General features: G+C 42.7%; 1 protein-coding gene across 1 annotated transcript; it reads right to left on the bottom strand.

The window, feature by feature from the left end:
* Positions 1-7,043: 7,043 nt before the first annotated feature.
* On the bottom strand, positions 7,044-7,460 carry LOC137838693 (uncharacterized). The gene has a single exon (XM_068647925.1). It carries the CDS (start codon positions 7,458-7,460, stop codon positions 7,044-7,046), a length of 417 nt encoding a protein of 138 aa, XP_068504026.1.
* Between the last annotated feature and the right edge of the window lie 15,131 nt (positions 7,461-22,591).

The raw sequence follows: 22,591 nt of genomic DNA, 5'->3' as shown, positions 1-22,591 counted from the left end.
TATATTTGTTAGCATTGAAATCACTAGGTTTCTTGCTACCATACATGTCTTGAGTGTCATCTTTGTTGAACCAAGTGGTGTTCAAGCTTTGAAGAATCAAAACTCTTTGAAGGATGTTGAAGGCTAGGTTGTGCTTGCTGTTTCTGAGTTGTCTTAGATAGGATCTAGGTAGATTGAGTTTTGTAATCCACTCTTGATTGAATCCAAAGCATAGGCATTCTCAATCTTTTAAAAGAAAAATGTTTTTCAAACTAAGTGAAAAACAACCGATTGTTTTGTCGAAACAACCGATTGTTTTATACTTAGGTGTTTTTAGAAAAGATTGAAAACTGTTTCAAATGGTTGAGTTGTTAAAACCAAAACAACTGATTGATTCAAGGAAACAACCGATTGTTTGTTTTTGTACCATAACAGAAAAATGGTTTGTGCTTTGAGTGAGCATTAAATGATTTTCTAACTGTTTACGCTCCAGTTTTTAATGCTTTGACCAATCTTTAAAGGCAATTAATAGTTTGTTAAGATTTCATAACAAACAACAACTTTGATATAAAACAGTAAATCAGATTTTGGTTTTACAAGAAGATAGTTTTTGAGTTTTGAAAGAGTTGAGATTGCTTAGAGATTGAGATTGATCAAAGAGTGTGAAATAGGATTTTCTCTTGTATTGATTTCAGATTTGCTTCTGTAACAAGTGTAATCCTTGTATCTGTTGAAAGAACTCTGTGTGTTTGCTGAGAAGTGTTGTGTGTTCTTGAGGGGATCAAGATCAACATTCTTAGTGTTGGTGTGTTGGCCAAGAGAAGTGTGTTTCTTGAGGGGATCAAGGTCACTTTCTTGGTTTTGTTGTAAGTGATCTAGGTTTGATTGCTTAGTGGAATTCCTAAGTGGTTTCTGAGAAGACTGGATGTAGCTCTGGGTTTAGAGTGAACCAGTATAAACATTTGTGTGCATTCTCTCTATCCTTAATCTCTTTAAATTCAGTTTTAATATTTGCAAACTGGTATAAAAAACCGATTGTTTTTCTGGTGCTGTTGTTTTTGCTTTGAGTTTTTGGCAAACTGAATTCTTTATCATTTGTTTCTCGATATAATTTCATTCCTGACTTAAAATTTTGCGAAAACTCTCTTTAAACAATTCACCCCCCCCCCTCTAGTTTAAAGCCATCCAGCCTTCAACATCCTTCAAAGGGTTTGGATTCTTCAAAGCTTGAACACCACTTGGTTCAACAATCTCCCCCTATTTGATGAAGACAAATCCCTGATGCTTGTGTTGTACCTGATTGAATCTGAAGCAGTTCCTGCAAAGCACAGTTTTAAGCAAAGCATAAAACTTCTGATATTTGGTTAGCATAGAAAAAAATATAGAAATTCAGAACATAATATCAGAGCAAACATCAAACAAATATTAGAGCAAAAACCTATGAGGTTTAACTCATATAAACTGTTTTGCAGAAAAATAAAAACTGAAACCAAACACAACATATAGCTCCCCCTATTTGTCTTCACAAATAGAAAAAAAGAAGAGATGAAAAAGATAATTGTTCTCAATACATCATATTTAAAATAGCAAAAGCAGAAAAATAGAAAACTGATATAACCACCAAAAACAATCGGTTGTTTCGATACATCAACCGGTTGTTTTTTTTTTCTTCATTCATCATCATTAGCATATTGAAGATCAAAGATTTGGTTATGTACTGCCTCAATCTGTTCATCTACGGTCATGAAATGTGCATCCATGCTGTCAAACCTGTTAGGTTCTTCTTTAAGAACTTGTCGAATTTCTTGGACAGCAAGCTAAGAGTCTCTTCCTCACTTTCATCACTTGAATCTTGGATGGTCTTGTGATTAGCAACCTTCAAAGCAATTGTCTTCACATGCTTGTCCTTATTTTCTTGAACATCAGTTCCTGCCGGTTGACTGATAAAGATTCATGTTCCTGCCGGTTGACTGATAAAGTCTTTGTGCGTGGCTCTAACTTGCGAACAAGGACTCTTTCTTCTTCAACTTCAGATCTCCGCCTTACGCCACCGTGAGCACCTGAAATGAGGAAGAACAAAGGGCGCCCTTGCGGCCGTTTGCACTCCGACGATCAAGTCAGCAAGGCAAGAAACATCAAAACCTCCGTATCGGAGAACTATAACTGAATCGTAACTAACTCTGCTCTTTCTCTCTCTCTCTCTGAGTGAGTGTGTAAACTGAGTAAAGTGTGCAACTGGTAAAACGTACCTTAGTAGATTTTCAGAGAAGCTTATATACCTTGATGTTTCAGTGCTTACTGCCACGTGTCCTTCTGACTTGACCGCCATTCCACGTGGAAGGCCTTACCACGCTGTAACCCAACTTAAGGAAACTCTAACGTGTAAGTCCCCCTTCTCTGGAGTGCATCTGGCGCGAGGGGTGACTACCTGGGTGCCAACTCATGCGCCCCAGCTTCTAGTCACTTGCCCTGGGAGCGTATCTGCCTTCCTCTCGTACTATGCACATGGTTCGCCCCTGGGTGTGGCCCTCTCCTGAGTCTTATCTGTCCCAGGGATTCTCCATAGGTGGCGTGGGTACTTCACGAGGCAGGCTACCCCCTACTGATACTGGGACTATGGCCTTGAAGCCACCTTTCTCTTCTCTTCATTACTGTTCTGAGGTACCGTGGCCTCTGACTGTGTCGCCCCCTCCACGGTCTTTCCTACCCGCAGGTATCGGGGGGTGACATCAGCGACGCCTCAACATGGCGACGCCCACACCTGGCGACGCCCGCAGGGGTGAACCTATTAACTTTCTCCCCTGGGCCCCTTGGCGAGTCCCACCACGTGTTTGACTTTGACTTTGGTCAACGCTCGGGGACGGGGCGGTACACAAGCCCCCCAGTCTTGAGCTGACACTTGTTTCAGCAAAAAGACTAAGGCCTCGCCCTACCATCCACGTGGCACTCCTGATGACGTGACATTCTCTGAGCAACTGACGTGACATTCTCTGCGCTGAGGATGTGACACTTTAAGTTATGCTTTAATCTCTCGACACATGGCCCGATCACACGGCCACAACTTAACGCCTCTTGCGCTCCTCAAGTTAACGTTATACCTTTCAAAAACGCGCGCTCCAAACCACTGTTTCATTCACTCTTCACATTCTCTCTACTGTTCATCTTCCCAAGCTTTCTCTGCAATCTTCATTCTCTCCTTCGCACTTCCAATCTTCATCCAACTAGATACTCAAAGGTATGATTTTTTTCCTTCAATGGTTCTCCCTTTAACTTTTGTACGGATATAACTGCCTAGGCCTGTTTATTTTCTTTGCATTCGCGTTCTTCCTCCCCATTTCTCTACTTCTCCCATTCTCAACTTCTCGCGTGGGTAGGGGTTTTCTTAGGGTTTCTTTCCCCCTTTGCGCCTTAACCCCCATTTGCTGAACCTTTTCCTTTCTTCATTCTTCAGCTCTTTCAATGGCGCGTACCAAAACAACGGCCAATCCACCTCCCCCAAGGGTCAACTACAAAGCCCTTTACCCCTGGGCCTCCGACGAGCTGCTCGATGAGTGCTCAAGCCTGACCTCCATGAAGGATTAGAGGGATCACATTGACGGACCCAGCGTCTACCAGCATGGTGCCTTTGCGAGGAGGCACGACGAGGACATTTTTGTACTCCCCTGCATCCCAGGCGAGCCTGTGTGTGGGGATGAGAGGTCCAACAACGGGGTCCCCTTCTTCTTCTGCTACCAGACGGTCTTCAAACGCATTGGGATGCGTCTGCCTTTCACTGGGTTCGAACGGGAACTCTTAACTGAAATCAACGTTGCCCCCACCCAGCTTCACCCCAACAGCTGGGCTTTCATCAAGGCGTTCGGCATCTTGTGCGGATACCTTGGACAAAACCCTTCTGTTGACGTCTTCCTTCACTTCTTTGAGGTGAAGAAGCAGGGAAAAGCCTTTGGGTGAGCTTCAACAGTATTGCTGGGAGGGTCCTCCTAACTTTGTTCCAACAATCCTACAAGGGGTGGAGGGGCATGTTCTTCAGAGTATGCTGCTCTGACTACTACTGCACCGCTCTTGACGGCTTCCCCTTATACTGGGTGGAGAAGGTCAAGCTCACCAAGCCTAAGTCCCTAGATGAGTTTCCCTCGACTGATTGAGAGGCTTGCCAAATCCTGGCCAGCGCGGGGGCCTTCGACACCTCCATCCTGATCAATCGCGAATACGACGTTGAAGCTCTTGCTAATTACATAAGTATGAGAGTCTCCCCATCTAACCTCCTATTCTCTGCTTCTGCTTGGTTTTTGCTTTGTGTATGATTTATCTGCTCTTCTTGTGTAGTAACTTAGCTTGTGCCTAACCCCTACTGTGTTTATCTTCTTGATGCAGATTCGAAAATGGACAAACAAAGAAGATTGAAGCTCGCCCAGATTTTAAAGTCCAAAGGCGAGGCTTCGTGAAAAGGGGTTGGGGATTCCATACCTCCAACCTCTGAAACTGCTCCTACCTCCCCTAACCTTCGCCCTCAATACCCACCTACGACAGCATCTCCTACAGCCCTTCCTTCGCCAAACCATCCCCCAAGCTCGCCACCTCCCATAGTAGCCATCCCTCTTGCGCTGGCTGAAACCACTGTCGCACCAGCCCCCCTTGATAAAGGGAAAAGGGTGGTGGTGGTTCCTTCTGAGGACGAAGACGAGTCTGTTGAGGGACAAGTCTTCAAGAGAAGAAGGACCACCCGAGCAGCCCCCCAAGCTGTTAGCTCCACATCCTATTCTAACCATGGCGCCGACTCGCTAAGGGAGCACCCTCCAAGCGCCACCTCACCCCCTCAACCAATGGCCTTGGAGGGTAGGACTGAAACTGAGCCTATATCAGCTCCACCACTTGCCCCAGAGCTTCCCCTAACAATCCAAGAAACTCTGAGGGGCTACTTAGAGAATATGTCTCCCAGCAGCCAAACTGAAGGGCCCAAGAAGGAAGGCATGAATTACTATATGGGCGCCTTCATTGCTTGTGCCAATACCTAGCGGGCCCAAGCTAAAACCAGAGCGGTCGAAGCCTCTGCCTTCCAAGCTTTGGAGAAGGAGAACGCCTCACTAAAAGAAGAGAAAGAGGCCTTGGCCCGTCGCTGGGAGTGCCAAGAGGAGGCCTACAAGGTCTCTTTGAAGGTGGCCCAAAAGGCTAAGGAAGAGGCCAGTAAGCGACTGTATGAGGCGGGGCAAGCTCATGCTGAACTTCTTAACCAAGTTGTGCCCCTCCGAGTTAGAGTCATGGAGCTCGAAGATGCGGCGAAGGCTTCTAAGGCGCAGTAGAAAAAGCTTGAGGACCACTGCGTTGACTAGGAGCAGAAGCTGGGAAAAGCTGAGGCAGCCCTGAAGGCCAAAACCAATGATTGTGCCCGACTAACTACCGAAAACGCACCTCTGCAGGCCAAGGTTCAAGAGCTAGTTGCTGCTTTAGCGGCCAAAGAGCAAGAGATGGCTTCTCAAACTGAGAACTTCAAAGCCACAGAGGAAAAGTTAAGCGAAGAGGCTGCGACGGGGTTTGTTGATGGGTTTGCGAAGGCCCTTGTTCAAGCGGCTTGTGCAAACCCTGGCATCCACGTTTCGGAGTGCAGCCCCTTCAACGAAGAGGTCGATGCCAAAATTGTGCCTTTGGAGGCTCCTGAAGACTAGCCGATTCTTGTACTTTGACAAACACATCATGTGTATATAACTGTTTGACTTAACTTTGTAACTACCATGAAATTTTTCTGCTACATATCTATGAATATAATTAATCGTTCTGGCCTCATCCTCTTCGTGCATTCCTTCCTACTTTTACTGTCTTCGATAACTTGCGCTCTTTATGCTTCTTCTCATCGCTCTTCGAATTTTTCTTGCCTTTTTGACTTGCAAAAATTTTCAACTTGCTCCTTTGCTTACTTTTCTTGAGTCCTAAGGCGCTCACTGCCAAAGGTATTGCTAGCCTTGTCATCACTTAAGATGAAAGGGGTCTCTTCTATGGCCTCGACTTTGCTCAAGGGCGAGGGAGGACTTTATCTCTTCTTTTGTGGCCTCGACATCGCTCGAGAACGAGGGAGGACTTTATCTTACCTGTACTGAGTGTCCACGCTCGAGGAGAGACCCGTTGAACGCGAGGTCGTATCGTCCTCAGCGTGTCTAAACACTTGGGACAAAGTTACGCTTTGGTGCCCACGCCCGTGGAGAGGCCTATTACAGCAGCGCCGTATCTTCCACAGGGTGTCTAAACACCAAGGCAACTTAGCCCTTATCTTTGCGCGCTTGGTGCCCACGCCTGAGGAGAGGCCTGCCCCGGGGTAGTGCTGTTTCGTCCTCAGGGTGTCTGAAAACACCAAGGCGATCAATGTTCTTGGTGCCCACGCCCAGGGAAAGGCGTGTCGGAAACATCGTTGTATCGTCCCTGGTGTGTCTAAACACCAAGATGACCAGGGATTTTGGTGATTACGCCTAAGGAGAAGGTTTCCCGAAGGATGGCGTTTCTCCTTAATTGCGTGTATCTGCACCAAGTGACCAGGTTCTCCACTGCTCCGTAACTTCTTACTGTCTGATGCCCACGCTCGAAGGAAACGCCCCCTGCCACTTCCTTGCGAGGTTTCTAAACATCAGACACCGGGGCTAGCCTTTCTCACCTGAGGAGGGGGCGTCTCGAAGGAATCCCTTCACCCCTGCTCAGGGACTAGACGCCCGGATTTTAACTTATACTATGCGTACCTTTCAACTCGACGCCCACGCCTGAGAATGTGTTCCCGTCACTCGCTTTGGGGTGTCGACTCGTTCAAGCTGGTTCGTGCACTTCGACACCCGCTCCCTCAACTGGAGATGCCTACGCCTGGCCACGCCTTCACCTGGCGTCGCCTACCCCTGGCGACGCCCACGCCTGGCGACGCCTTGAGTCTTTGTTTTTGTTTCTTAATCTTTGCTTTTACACTCTGAGAGAAGGAAAAACTGAGACAAAGTTTTCTTGAACTTCTTTTTTTCTTGGGTGACCTCATTAAAAAAACCCTGAAAGGGAAAAAGAGTGTCCCCTTTTAAACCGTGTACTACATAATGTTTTTAGCTGAAATAAAACTTTAAATTGGCTGCGTTCCAGTTGCGTGGGATGGGACCTCCTTCCAGAGTCTCAAGCTTGTATGAACCATTCCCCTTGGCTTCGGTTACTCTGAAGGGTCCGGTCCACTTGGGAGACAACTTGTTCTCCAACTCATAAAGATGAGCCTTCCGCATGACCAGGTCAGCCACTTGGAATTGTCGTGGCTTCACCTTAGAGTTGTACTGATATTCCACTCTTCTCTTCACAACTTCAGCCTTTATCCTCGCCTCCTCTCTGGCCTCGTCCAACAGGTCTAGATTCACCCTTCTTTCCTCGTTGGACTCCTCTCCCACAAAGCTCAGAAAACGGGGTGAGCTCTCGTGAATCTGTACTGGGATCATGGCGTCTGACCCATATACTAAGCTGAATGGCGTCTCCATGGTGGAAGATTGAGGCGTGGTATGGTAAGCCCACACAATCCTTGGTACTTATTCTGCCCACGCCCCTTTAGCTTTCTCTAGTCTTCGCTTCAACCCCCTCAGCAAAATTATATTCGCGGACTCTACCTGCCCATTCGTCTGGGGGTGTTCGACTAACGCGAACACTTGCTTGATTCCTACCTCTGAACACAGCTTCCCCAACTGTTTGCTCGCGAGCTGAATGCCATTATCTGAGATGAGACGCCTCGGCACCCCGAAACGACATACAATGTTCTTCCAAACAAAGTGTTGTACCTTGTGCGCAGTGATCTGGGCCACTACTTCTGCCTCTATTCACTTCGTGAAGTACTCGATGGCGACTATCAAGTACTTCATCTACCTTATCGCCAGAGGGAAAGGCCCCAGAATATCGATTCCCCATGTGTGGATAGGCCACGGGCTGTAAATCGATCTCAGCTCCTCTGGAGGCGCCTTGTGCCAGTCAGCATGCATCTGACACTGCTTGCATCGCTGGGCGTACCTTACACAATCTTCCCTCACCGATGGCCAATAAAATCCTGCGCGAATCACCTTGGAAGCTAATGATCTTCCCCCCACGTGACTTCCACAAATCCCCTCATGAAGTTCCGACATGATCCTCGTACACTCATCGCCACTCACACACGTCAGAATTGGGTGCGTGAACCCATGCCTAAATAGCACTCTATCGACGAGAGTGTACCTTGCAGAGTTCTTCTTTATCCTCTTTCCCTCTCCAGGCTCTGCTGGGAGAATCCCGTCTGCAAGGTATCGCCTATAAGGCGTCATCCACGTGTCCCCCTCTTCCAAGGCACATACTTGCACACACTTCTCTTCCTCGGGCGAGGCCGCATAGGTGCTGATGCGGGGTGTCCTCACTGTATCTTGAATCAAAGAGCAATGGTTCCTTGGCTTTCCTCTCGCCATACTGATGTGAAGAATATCCACCCTATTGTCTGCCACAAACTTTCGCGGTGTTTTGAGCGTCTCTTGGATGACTGTCCTCTACCTTCCCCCCTTGCCTGAGCTGGCCAGCTTGGCAAACAGGTCAACTATGGCATTTTGTTCTCTTGGGACATGCACCAGCTTAAAGCGACGAAAGCTCCCTTCAACACTTGGACTTACTTCAGATACGCTGCCATCTGCGGGTCTTTTGCCTGATACTCCCCAGTCACCTGCCCCGTGACCAACTGCGAATCACTCTTTCCCAAGAGTCTCTGCGCGCCCATCTCCTTGGCCAAGAGCATTCCAGCAATCAGCGCCTCGTACTCAGCTTGGTTATTGCTTGCCTTGAAGGCGAAGCGTAGGGCTTGCTCGATCAACACCCCGTTGGGTCCCTCCAAGACTATAACCGCGCCACTCCCCTGTTGATTGGAGGACCCATCAATTGAGAGCATCCACTACTTCCTAATTCTTTAAACTTGTTCCTTGTAAGCCTTTGAGGTAAGCTAATGTCTTCTTGAGCCTCTTCAACTTCGGCCTCTACCTCTTCTTGATCTTGATCTCCATCATACTCCCCGAGTTGGAGAGAATTCGACCACGAATTCTGGAGACCTACAGAAAAAGGAGTTAGATCACTGATATTAAATGTATGACTACCAAGGTATGTATCAGGCATATCTAACTCATAAGCATTATCATTAATCCTCTTTAGGACTTGGAAAGGTCCATCACCACGAGGCATTAGTTTAGACTTCCTTTGAGTAGGAAAACGATCTTTTCTCAAATGAAGCCAAACCCAATCACCTTCATCAAATAATAATGTGATGAGAATCAAATAAAAGAGGCTTTTATTAATGGAGGAAGAGGACATCCACCCTCACATTTGAAGTTCTTCCTTCTAGTCTTCTCAAAATTAAAAGAAGACATAAAATAAAGATGAGGCCCAAGCCCAAAGCCCAAGCCCAAGCCCAAGAAGGCCAAAGTCCAAAGAGCCCAAGTCCATCCCATGAGGTCACACCTCCCATGTGACTTGTTTTTGGTGGGAATTTCAAACGAGTTTATTTGAATTTTCCCACCTATTTTTTAGCACCTCTAGGCTACAAATAAAGGTGCTTAGCTTGTACAATTCAGATTTGAATTTTAATTAGAGAAACTATACTCAAATTTTGAGAGAGCATTGGAGAGCTTTGTGTCTTCTTCACTAGTCTTATCTTGATGGTTCAATGGTTACCTCAAGTGGCGGCTTGCACACTTATCTTGGAGTCTCCATCCTCCTAGTGGCGTGATCATCCAACCATTCCTCCATCTTCATGAGCTTTCTCTTCTCCTTCCTTCCTCCTTTTTTGATATTCATGTCTTAGCTTGTGTTCTTGTCTTTTGGTTCGGCTATTTCACTTTTCAGCAAGTTGTTCTTCTTTGTTTTGTGTTTTGGTTCGGTGCTTTTACATTTCCAGCACTTCTTTTCAGTATTCTTGCCTTTTATTTCATTTTGATCGGTTCATTTTAGTTCTATGTCAATTCTATTCGGTGCAATTGCTTTTCCTCTCATTTTAATCGGTTCAATTTGACAATAATTGGAACTTCCATATGAGTTTGTGTTTTGGCACTAGCTTTGGTGAGTTCTTGTTCATAGAACCTTGATCCAATTCTATGATAAAGTGCCTATCTCATAACCAACTCAAGATGATTCCTAAGAATGTCAAGAATCATTCTAATTGTGCTAGTGGAATCACAACATGTGGTATCATGAGTTTAGGTGTGTTCTTGTTTAATTTTTTAGTTGTGTAGCACTTTAATTTCAAGAGCTCTTTAATTTCTTGCAATTTAAGTTTCTGTTTTAGGCTTATTTGAGTTTTCTTGCTGTTTTCTTTATGTTGCCTATCATATGTTTGAGTATTTTCCTTTTTGAATCCATACAAGTTTTATCTTAGTCTTATTTTTCCATAATTGTCATCACTTCTTGTAGTACTTTTATTGAATTTGTTGTTTCTTGCTTTGGTGTCATAATTTTCTGAGTTTGATACTTGATCCTTTGTGCATTTTTTGTTTTAGATTGCGTTCATGCTTGTATTCTAGACCTATAAAAGTTCCTATACATCATTTTCCATTATGTCTTTGCTAGTTCATAATTCTGTTTTTCATTCCTATTAGGATTCCTCTGTTTTCTGAAAATGTGCTTACTGTTTTTCCTTATTGCAATTGATTTACTCACTGGAAAATTCTGAAATTCTGGATTTGTGATATTCAAAGTGTTATAAAAGAGTAGAAAAAAGAAGTACTCAAAAATTCAAAGTACACAAAAAATGATAAATAAAATACAAAAAGTGTACAATTCTGCCGAAAAAAATACGGTAATCTGGCAGCGATTTTGAAAAATTTATCTCAATTAATTGGCTTACTGTTTTTGCGTGATTCCAGTTCCATTTTTGAGCTAAGATCTTGAATTTTTTGTGGTTAAAATTTCATAATCCAGTTCGCTTTATATCATTCCAGTTAAATCAGTGAACATCAAGCACAGTTTGCATAAAAAATATTTTCCAGTAGCTCATTTTTTGTTTTCTTCATCTATTCTAGTGCTTTTCTTTAAGTATTCTTTTATGTGCCTACTTTCTCATTGAGTTCCTTATTTTTCTTGCTTGTCTTTTGTTCATTAATCTTTGAGTTTTTCAAACATCTAGTATTCCTTTTGTTCTAGCCTTTCATTGCTTATACTTTTCTTGTTTGTCTGTATTGCTTCATTGGTTTTGTTGTGGTTGGCTTTGAGATTGGTGTGCCTTGCTTTAACATATTTCATTTGAGGATTCCAAGACCTCAAGATCAGATTGGTGCAGGGACATTATTTCTTTGAGAGTGACCTCTTTTTCTGGCCAATTTCACTTCGGCAATTTTGGGTGCCAAATTATTTTTTTTGCTAACTTTGTTTCTTAACTTGTTTGCTTTTCTTAACTTGTTTGCTGTTTTTGTGTGTTTTCTCTTTTCATTTGCAAATGGCTGGCTATTCAAGTGGTGCATCTTACAAGCAGCACTCTCCTTCCAAAGCTTTGGTCCTTGGTGAATTGCATGAAGCTCAACGCTCCATTAGGCGTTTGAAAGAGAAATTGCAAAAGATGGAGGTGCAACAAGCTAGGCCATCTCACTCTATCCATGATGGGCATCATTCACATAGACCTTCTTCAAAAGGTTCTTCAAATGATGTAGGACGTGAAGAGGAACATAGAAGAAGGAAGCATCACCATCATTCTCATGAAGAGAGCTATAACCGTGACCAAAGATATCACCAAGTGTTCAACATTTCTTGTGGACAAGTCCCTAGTTTTAATGGTGATAGTGATCCTAATGTGTATTTAGAATGGGAGACTAAGATTGACCATTATTTTCATGTGTATAAGGTCCAAGATGACCAAAAACTTAGTTTAGTTTCTTTATCCTTTTTGGGCTATGCCAAAGAATGGTGGCATAAAATTGTAGTGAACATTATATATCGCAAGAAACCTCCCGTGGTTTCTTGGAATGCTTTGAAAGAGCGTATGCGCGCGAGGTTTGTTCCTCCTTCTAGGAAGGAACACTTGTTGAAGTTCCAAAGGCTTCCTCAAGGACATAGGATGGTAGATGAATACTTTAAAGATTTTGAAACAACTTTGACTAAAATGAATATACATGCGAATGACGAGTCAAAGATAAAATGGTTTGTACGTGGTTTGAGAAGAGATATTAGAGAATTTGTAGAATTAAATGAGTACTCTTCTTTAAAGAAAGTGTTTCGCAAAGCCATCAAGGTGGAATCCTATCTTTTGAAAACAACTTTCAAAAATACTCATGATGATGATTTCTACAACTCTTCTAGGATGGATGCCAACAAAATTTCTACTCAAAATTCTCCTTCCAATTTTTCCAAACAAACCTTGTTTCCAAAATAAGTTTCTACTACAAATCCTTCTACTCCAAAGTCACCTACCAAAACTTCAAATATCAAATGTTTTAAATGTTTAGGTTTTGGGCACATAGCTCTTCATTGTCCACAAAAGCAAATCTTAAAGCTAAACAAGGTAAAACAAGACCTCACTCACCCACCTACCACAAGTAAAAATGAAAAAGACAAAGAAGGCCAAGTTGACATGGGTCTTATACTTTCACATCCAAGGTGTTTTCCTTCCTTATCTTTTTCATTACCAAAGGTTCTTACTTCACCACCATCTTGGTTAAAAATTGTTAGGGATGATTTTTTCATACCTCCTAATGGTTGTCACCATTTAAGAGGACTTTTACCAAAAGATATCATCATTCCTAAACAATTTTTCCAACTTGGTCGTTTTATAGAACCTCCTTTTCTGAAATCCCATTGTTTCCAAATGCTAAGTCATGTTTTCCTTTTTCTTCCACTTTCAATTGTAAGAATAAACTGACTTTGTTATATGCAGGGATTCATAATTCGTGGACGAATTCTCTCCAACTCGAGGAGTATGATGAGAATCAAATAAAGGAGGCTTTTATTAATGGAGGAAGAGGACATCCACCCTCACATTTGAAGTTCTTCCTTCTAGTCTTCTCAAAATTAAAAGAAGACATAAAATAAAGATGAGGCCCAAGCCCAAAGCCCAAGCCCAAGAAGGCCAAAGCCCAAAGAGCCCAAGTCCATCCCATGAGGGGCAAGGCCAAGCTTTGAAATACTCTTGTATAGTTTTAGGAGGTGTTGTTATTAAATAAAGAAGTGTGAAAATGTAAAATAAAGTCACATTGTCCATGTGACTTAGGAGAGTGGTGTAGGTGTAGTTTTTAGGAGGTGTCATAGTAGAAAAAGGTCACACCTCCCATGTGACTTGTTTTTGGTGGGAATTTCAAATGAGTTTATTTGAATTTTCCCACCTATTTTTCAGCACCTCTAGGCTATAAATAAAGGTGCTTAGCTTGTACAATTCATATTTGAATTTTAATTAGAGAAACTATACTCAATTTTTGAGAGAGCATTGGAGAGCTTTGTGCCTTCTTCACTAGTCTTATCTTGATGGTTCAATGGTTACCTCAAGTGGCGGCTTGCACACTTATCTTGGAGTCTCCATCCTCCTAGTGGCGTGATCATCCAACCATTCCTCCATCTTCATTAGCTTTCTCTTCTCCTTCCTTCCTCCTCTTTTGATATTCATGTCTTATCTTGTGTTCTTGTCTTTTGGTTCGGCTATTTCACTTTTCAGCAAGTTGTTCTTCTTTGTTTTGTGTTTTGGTTCGGTGCTTTTACATTTCCAGCACTTTTTTCAGTATTCTTTCCTTTTATTTCATTTTGATCGGTTCATTTTAGTTCTATGTCAATTCTATTCGGTGCAATTGATTTTCCTCTCATTTTAATCGGTTCAATTTGACAATAATTGGAACTTCCATATGAGTTTGTGTTTTGGCACTAGTTTTGGTGAGTTCTTGTTCATAGAACCTTGATCCAATTCTATGATAAAGTGCCTATCTCATAACCAACTCAAGATGATTCCTAAGAATGTCAAGAATCATTCTAATTGTGCTAGTGGAATCATATCATAATGCTTTTCTCCTTTTGTTGGCAAGTTCAGCATACTTGCCAACCTTATTCTTAATTCTCAACTTGATGTCTTTATGCAAATTTTTAATAAAAGAAGCTTAGACATCATCAAGTATGGGAATAGGAAGAAGATCAAGAGGTGTTAAGGGATTAAACCCATAGACAACCTCAAAAGGAGAATGTGAGGTGGTAGAATTTACTACACGATTATAAGCGAATTCAACACGTGGTAGTAAATTCTCCCAAACTCTAGGATTCCCGGAAATAAAGCATCTCAACATTTGTCCCAAAGTTCTATTTACCACTTCGGTTTGACCATCGGTTTGTGGGTGACAAGTGGTAGAAAATAAAAGTTTAGTACCAAGCTTACCCCACAAGGTCTTCCAAAAGTGACTCAAGAACTTGGAATCTCTATCGGACACAATAGTTCTAGGAATACCATGTAAACGAACCACTTCTTGAAAGAAGAGGTTTGCAATATGACATGCATCATCCACCTTGTGGCAAGGAATAAAGTGAGCCATCTTTGAAAAATGATCCACTACCACAAAAATGGAATCCTTACCCTTAGATGTCTTGGGTAATCCTAAGATGAAATCCATAGAAATATCAACCCAAGGCATTGAAGGGATAGGAAGAGGAGTATATAACCCATGGGGATGCACTCTAGATTTAGCTTTACGGCAAGCTATGCATTTTTCACACAAACTATGAACATGCTTATGCATATAAGACCAAAAGAAATGCTCATGAAACACATCCAAAGTTTTTGCAACCCCAAAATGGCCCATTAATCCTCCCTCATGAGCCTCTCTAACAAGAGATAATCTAATGGAGCTTTAGGGAACACAAAGACGTTTTTCTTTAAAAAGAAAGCCATCTTGTATAAAAAAAATCTTTGTGTCCACCTTTGATACACTCTTGATAGATAAGAGAAAAATCAAAGTCATCATGATAAAGATCCTTTATGTGATCAAAGCCAAGAAATTGAGAACCCAAAAGATTGAGGAAGGCATAGCGTCTAGAAAGTGCATCGGCCACAACATTATTTTTGCCTTGCTTATGCTTGATCACATAAAGAAATTGCTCAAGGAATTCCACCCATTTAGCATGCCTCTTTTTAAGTTTGTTTTGGCTTTTCAAATATTTAAGAGATTCATGATCACTATGAATCACAAACTCTTTAGGAAAAAGATAATGTTGCCAAGTAAACAAAGCTCTAACAACTGCATATAATTCCTTATCATAAGTGGAATAGTTGAGATGACTTCCTTTCAATTTTTCACTAAAATAAGCTATAGGGTGGCCCTCTTGAAGGAGGACATCCCCAATGCCTATACTTGAAGCATCACATTCAATCTCAAATGTTTTAGCAAAATTAGGAAGGGATAAAATGGGAGCATTAGTCAATTTTTCTTTTAAAACATCAAAAGCATGTTATTGTGCTTCTCCCCATTTAAAAACCACATCCTTTTTCACTATATCATTGAGGGGTGCAGTTATGGTACCGAAGTTGGGTACAAATCTTCTATAAAAAGAAGCAAGACCATGGAAACTTCTTACATCATTCACATTGGTAGGCGTTGGCCAATTTTGAATGGCCACTACCTTAGATTGATCTACATGGACCCCTTTGCTACTGACAACAAACCCCATGAATTCTATATGATCAAGTGCAAACATACATTTAAAAAGGTTAGCATACAAATGTTCTTTCCTATGGGTTTCCAAGACTTGTCTAACATGCATCCTATGGTCAAACAAAGACAAGCTATAAATGAGGATATCATCAAAATAAACAACAACAAACTTGCCAATGAATGGTCTTAAAACATTATGCATGAGGCGCATGAAAGTACTTGGAGCATTAGTTAAGCCAAATGGCATAACCAACCACTCATATAAACCAAAGTTGGTCTTAAAAGCCGTCTTCCATTCATCACCCGGTTTTATACGGATTTGATTGTAGCCACTTTTAAGATCAATCTTTGTAAAAAATTTGGAACCATGCAATTCATCCAACAAATCATCAAGCCTAGGTATGGGATGCCTATACTTAATTGTAATGTTATTTATAGCCCTACAATCCGAACACATCCTCCATGTGCCATCTTTTTTAGGGACAACTATAATAGGCATAGCACAAGGGCTCATGCTATCTTGAACCCAACCTTTAGCAATTAATTCCTCAATTTGTTGGCGAATTTCCCTAGTCTCACTTGGATTGGTCCTATAGGCCGGACGATTGGGTAAAGAAGATCCCATAATTAAATCAATTTGGTGCTCAATCCCTCTCAAAGGTGTAAGGCCTTTTGGAGGATCTTGAAACACATCATGAAACTCCTTTACCAAATTATCAAAACAATGAGGACTATCTACAAGTGGTTCTAACTTAAGAGGTCTAGGAATAGCTAAGAAGATAGGATTGTGAGCCACTATATCCCTTTGGACCTCATGCCTAGAAATAAGAAGCGTAGGCTTAGGACTCTTTACTTTTTCATTCTCCCTCTTTTTCTTCATAAGAATTTGGTCCTCATGGACTTCTCTTGGAGAGAGAGATTTCAAAATGACCTTGTGACCATGGAAATCAAAAGAGAGTTTATTGGTAAAGCCATCATGAAAAACTTTTCGATCATATTGCCAAGGCCTTCCCAAAAGAACATGTGTAGTTTCCATGGGCACAACATCACATAAGACCTCATCTTTGTATCTACCAATAGAGAAATTAATGAGCACTTGTTTATTCACAATGATTTCGCCCACCTCACTCAACCATTGTAATTTATAGGGCTTTGCATGAGAGATAGTAGGCAATCCAAGCTTATCTACTACTCTTGTACTAGCCTCATTAGCACAACTACCTCCATCCACTATTAAAGAACAAATGTTGTTTTGAATAAGACATCTTGTATGAAAAATATTTTCCCTTTGGCTTTCATCAAAAGGTTGTAAAACTTGTCCAAGAAGTCTTCTCACAACCAACAAATCTCCTTCAAGTGGACTCTCACTCTCATGCTCACTAGATGATCTAGAATGTGAAGAATGCTTAGGTGAATCCGAATCATGCTCACTAACTACAATGCCATTATGCACAAACATATTCCTTTTAGAAGGAAAATTAGCCGCAATGTGACCATAACCGATGCACTTAAAGCATTTCTTACTAGACGATTTGATTGGAGATTTAGGAGTAGAAGTTGAAGGCCTAGATTCCTTAGGTTTGAAAGAAGACTCTTTAGAAGGGTTTTTGGAAAAAAAATTCTATTTTTCCAAGAGTTGTTGTAGTAACCATCATTGGGAGAATTTTTAAAAGCATGTCTTTTAGCAATTTGGGCCTCAACCTTCTTTGCAAGATGAACCAAGGATCCCAAAGATGAATACTCTTGAAGCTCAACAACATCTTGAATATCCCTCCTTAGGCCACTTACAAACCTAGCTATCAAGGCTTCTTCACTCTCTCTTAAATTAACTTTAAGCAAAAGCGTTTTCAACTCCTTGAAATATGCATCCACACTTAGCATGCCTTTTTGAAACCGTTGGAGCTTCAACTTGAGGTCTTTCCTAAAGTATGGTGGTACAAACCTAAAGCGCATACACTCAACCAAATCGTTCCAAGAGACCACGGGAGGTCTTTTGTTATAGCAAATGTCCGTTACATAGCTATGCCACCATTTCATGGCATAATCAACAAATTCTAGGGTGGCTATCTTCACCTTTTGGTCCTCCTCAACCTCATAGGTGTTAAAGATTTGTTCACATTTAGCCTCCCAGTTTACATATACATTAGGATCATTATCCCCATTAAAACTAGGAACTTTGACAAAAGGAACTTGAGGCTTGGACTCATGGTGAGGTCTTTGGTCACGGTGATGGCTTCTCTCATTGGAATGATGATGATGCCTCCTTCATCTAGGATCATCTCTATAGCCGTGAGCAGATGCATAACTCTTTGAAGAATGCCTAGGAGAAGGTTGTCTCTCATGCAAAGAATGGACAACTCCTTCTTGTTGCAATTCAATCTTGGCCAAACGTGCTTCTAATCTTTGCAATTCTTCATCCTTTTGAGCAAGAGCCTTCCTTGCTTCTTTCAATTCATTAAGAACATAAGCTCTATGAGTAGAGCGTGGCTTTGAAGATTCAGCACTTGAATAGGTATCCATTAGAAAAGAAAACAGCAAACACAAGAACAAACAATGTTAAGGAAACAAAGTTAGCAACAACAATTAGAACAAAATGCCGAAGGTAGGAGTCACTCAAAGCACTCCAAAGAAATAATACTTCCCTTTACCAATCTGATCTTGAGGCCTTTAGTAACCTCAAATGAAAGATGTCAAAGCAGTAGCACACAATCTCAAAGCTAAGCACCACAAAACCAAAGAATCAATGAAAGATAAACAAGAAAAGGTATAAACAAGAAAAGGCTATAACAAAAGGAATACAAGATATATGACAAACTCAAAGATTAGTGAAGAAAAGACAAGCAAGAAAATAAGGTACTCAATGAAGAAAAAGGCACACAAAAGAGACCTAAAGAAAAGCACTAGAGTAGATGAAGAAAACAAAAACAGAACTACTGGAAAATATTTTTGTGCAAACTGTGTGTGATGTTTACAGATTTATCTGGAATTATATAAAGCGAACTGGATTATGAAATTGTAACCACAGAAAGTTCAAGATCTTATCTCAATAATGGCACTGGAATTACTCAAAAACAGTAAGCCAATTAATTGTGATAAATTTTCTAAAATCACTGCCAGATTACTGTATTTTTTTCGGCAGAATTACACGCTGTTTGTATTTCATTTATCATTTTTCTTGTACTTTGAATTTTGAAGTACTTCTTTTTTCTACTTTTTTATAACACTTTGACGAACTCAAATCCAGAATTTCAGAAATTTCCAGTAAGCAAATCAATTGCAATAAATCGAAACAGTTAGCACGTTTTCAGGAAAACAGAGAAATCCTAACATAAATGAAAAACAGAATTAAGAACTAGCAAAGACATAAGAGAAATTATGTTTAAGAACTTGTATAAGAAACGCATAAAAAGTCAAATGTGATCCGATTAAAATGCATAAGAATTCAAATGAACCGTTTAAAATGCCTAGCAATTTAAATGCACCGAACAAAAACAAGAAAGAAGGAAGATAAACCGATTAAACTCAGCAAAGAAGAAGATGAACCGAACAAAACAAGAATTAAAGCTAAAGAACCGAATATAAATGCAAGAAAGGAACCTAAGACATGTTTAAGAGTTCATATGAGCACGGAAATGGAAGTAATAGATGGAAAAGAGAGAAGACTTATGTGGTTGAAGAACTTTGGTTGATAAACACGCCATTTGAAGTGTGATTGCTCCAAGATAAGTGTGAATTGCCACCACTTGAGGAACCAAGGCACTCAAGATGAGACTAGGAAGAGGAGAAGATTAATCTCACTCACTCAATCACCAATTTGGGAGAGTTTCATTACTTCAAAAATCAATTCTGTATTTAGAAGGACCCAAGCCCTCCTTTTATAGGGGGGGGGGACCGGTCATGAAGCTTGCAAAACAAGCTAACCAAAAGTTTCTTTCATGCTACCCACTTCTAACGCCTATAGTGAGACATGAAGAGTCACCTTCTAGAAAATTCTAAACTAATGCCTAAAGATGCTTTACAAAAGAGGTATCTAATGTTTCCCTCTAAGCACCTTCCTAAAAACTATATATTTAAACATTATACTTTTTATACAAAAGATATTCTAAAAAGAGAAAACATTCTGCCACTACTTCCTAATTCTTTAAACTTGCTCCTTGTAAGCCTTTGAGGTAAGCTAATGTCTTCTTGAGCCTCTTCAACTTCGGCCTCTACCTCTTCTTCATCTTGATCTCCATCACCTGGGCTCGTACTGAATATCAAACTCCGACAGCTCCACTGCCCAGTGAACCATCCTTCCAGCGACATCTGGCTTCTGAAGTACCTTCTGAATGGGGAGGTCCGTCATCGCCACCACTGTGAAGCTATGAAAATAGTGGCGGAGCCTCCTGGCAGAAAACACCACTGCCAGTGCCGCCTTCTCCAACGACTGGTACCTCGACTCTGGGCCTTGCAAAGCCTTGCTTATAAAGTAGATGGGCCTCTGTACTTGATCCTGCTCCTGGACCAGCAGAAAGCTGATAGCCCACTCAGTCACAGCGAAATACAAGCGAAGGGGGACACCTGCCCGTGGCTTGCATAACACCAGAGGCGTCGCCAAGTACTCCTCAGCTTGAGGAATGCTGCTTCGCAGTCATCCGTCCACGCAAAACGACTATTCCTCTTGAGGCACTGAAAGTAGGGGTGTCCCTTCTCACCTCCAACAGACACGAATCTTGACAACATCACCATCCGCTCAGTCAGTTGCTGCACTTCTTTCACCGAGGTCGGACTTCTCATGGCGATGATAGTTGCGCACTTGTCAGGGATTGCCTCTATTCCCCTTTCTGTGAGCATAAAGCCCAAGAACTTACCCGCCTCAACCCCGAAGACGCACTTCTCTGGGTTCAGCTTGAGGCGGTACTTTGATATGGTTGCAAACAGCTCTTCCAGATCCGCCGTGTGCCGCCCCCTCTCCTGCGAGGTCACCACCATGTCATCTACGTAGGCCTGCACGTTCCTTCCCAGCATTGATGCAAGGACCTTATCCATTAGCCTTTGGTAGGTGGCGCCCGCGTTCTTCAGCCCAAACGGCATCACCTTATAGCAGTAGCTGCATGCCTCCGTCATGAACGCCGTTTTGCTCTCATCCCTTGGATGCATCTTTATCTTATTGTACCTCGAAAATGCGTCTAAAAAGATCAGCATCTTGCACGCCTTGTTTAAGTCCGTGAAGTCAATGCACATTCTCCACTTTCTGTTCGCCTTCTTCCCCAAGACGACGTTGGCCAGCCACTCAGGGTATTGGATCTCCCTGATGTGCCCAGCCGTTCCATCCGTAAACGTCGTCCTCAGCTCCAAGTAGCCTCGTACATCCACTTGGTCCCCCGCAAACCCATACAAGCATCCAGTGTAGGGCCTCAGCAGGTCAGGGAAAACTGCAGCTTGTTGAAGATCGACCAGAACATGACATTTGCAGAACTGCCCTGGTCGACGAGAACTCTATGCACCTTTCTCCCAGTTGTGACAACCGAAATGACCACGGGGTCATTGTCATAGGGGACGACATCACGTAGGTCAGCTTTCGTGAACACCAGGTCTGTCTCCCACGGGTCGTCCGAACCCTCTCCAACAACTGAATTCATTGACCTCACGTACTTCTTGCGCTGAGAGGCAGTGGGCCCTCCTCCTGAGAAGCCACTAGAGATGGTGTGTACTTCTCCATGGATCGGCATTTCATGCGCCTGATCCTCCTCTGGCACCGCCAAGGCTGCGGCCGTAGCAGACCCTGCCAGGTAATCTTTCAGGAAACCATTCTTCACCAGCTCATCTAATTGATGGCCCAGCGCCAAGCAATTGTTGATGTGGTGCCCAAATGCCTCGTGGAACTTGCACCACGAGTCTTTGTGAGGTCCCAGCACTTTATCTATCTTCACTGGTGGCCTCAACCTGTCAGCTATGTTTGGAACAGCAATAAGATCTTTAAGCTCCACCACAAAATTGTGCCTTATCGGCCTATTTCCTTCCCTCGCCGGCTTGTTTCCCTCTGTTCGACCCCTGGGATGGGGCCTCCTCGCCTCGTATGGGCGTCTCCTTTCCTGGCTCTTCCTTCCTGTCTTGGCTTCGTTGACCCTGGCGGGTTGTGCACGCGACAGTGCTCTCGGGCATGTGGGTGCAACACTTGTGAGCTTCTCACACACCTCGCCCTCAGTGGCGATGTGTTCCACAGCACGACGCTTTATCTCAGCAAAAGTTCGGGGGCGGTTACGGATGATTGACTCACAGAAAGGCTCAGGGCACACCCCCTTTCTGAATGCATAGACAATCATGGGCTCCTCCGTGGTGCCAACCTTCACCACCTGAGCCCCAAAGCGATTGATATACTCCTTCAAGGTCTCGCCTTGTTACTCCTTCACGTCAAACAAGTCATACGAAACTGGTGGTGGAGAGCTGTGCGAAAGATGTGATGTGGCCATCTGGAAGGCTGATGAACCAGTTCATGGCCATGCCAGTCAGAGTGCTCATGAAGAGCTTGCATCTTACGGCGTCGGAGCCGCCTACCAACATCATCTGCGTGTGGAACGCAGTGAGATGCGCTTCGGGATCTTCCATCCCAGTGAAGGTCACCTTAGGACCTACGAACGTGTTAGGAATTACCGCCTCCAGAATCAACTGCGAGAACAGCATAGTGAATTCCCTTGGTGGAGTGAAGCACTCGCGCTCATCTGCCTCGCGTAGCCCTGAGTTGTTGCGCAACCCGCGGCGCAACTCCTCATTTGTACGACAGAGCTCTTCATTTCTTGCTTGAGACGCCGCGAGATCCGCCTGCATGCATTCTTGTTCAACCTTTGATGCTGCCATTGCCTCCTGAAATCCCTGCATCATATCCATGACCTGCTGCATGGTCATGTCCCCACTCTCAGCGGGCGTCGAACTTTGCCTGGTGGTCCTCATCTTCAATGATTTCTTGAAACTCTTCTAACTGTTACGGCGGTTCTATCAAACTTCTTCGATGGAAACGAACGATATCG

This window comes from Phaseolus vulgaris, chromosome 4 (assembly GCF_000499845.2).
Source record: "Phaseolus vulgaris cultivar G19833 chromosome 4, P. vulgaris v2.0, whole genome shotgun sequence".
NCBI lineage: Eukaryota > Viridiplantae > Streptophyta > Magnoliopsida > Fabales > Fabaceae > Phaseolus > Phaseolus vulgaris.
Note: the sequence above shows the minus strand (reverse complement) of the source record. Positions and strands in the feature narration are given on the sequence as shown.

Coding starts and splice junctions, on each gene's coding strand:
- LOC137838693 (XM_068647925.1), bottom strand. CDS start 7,460: ATGGAGACGCCATTCAGCTTAGTATATGGGTCAGACGCCATGATCCCA.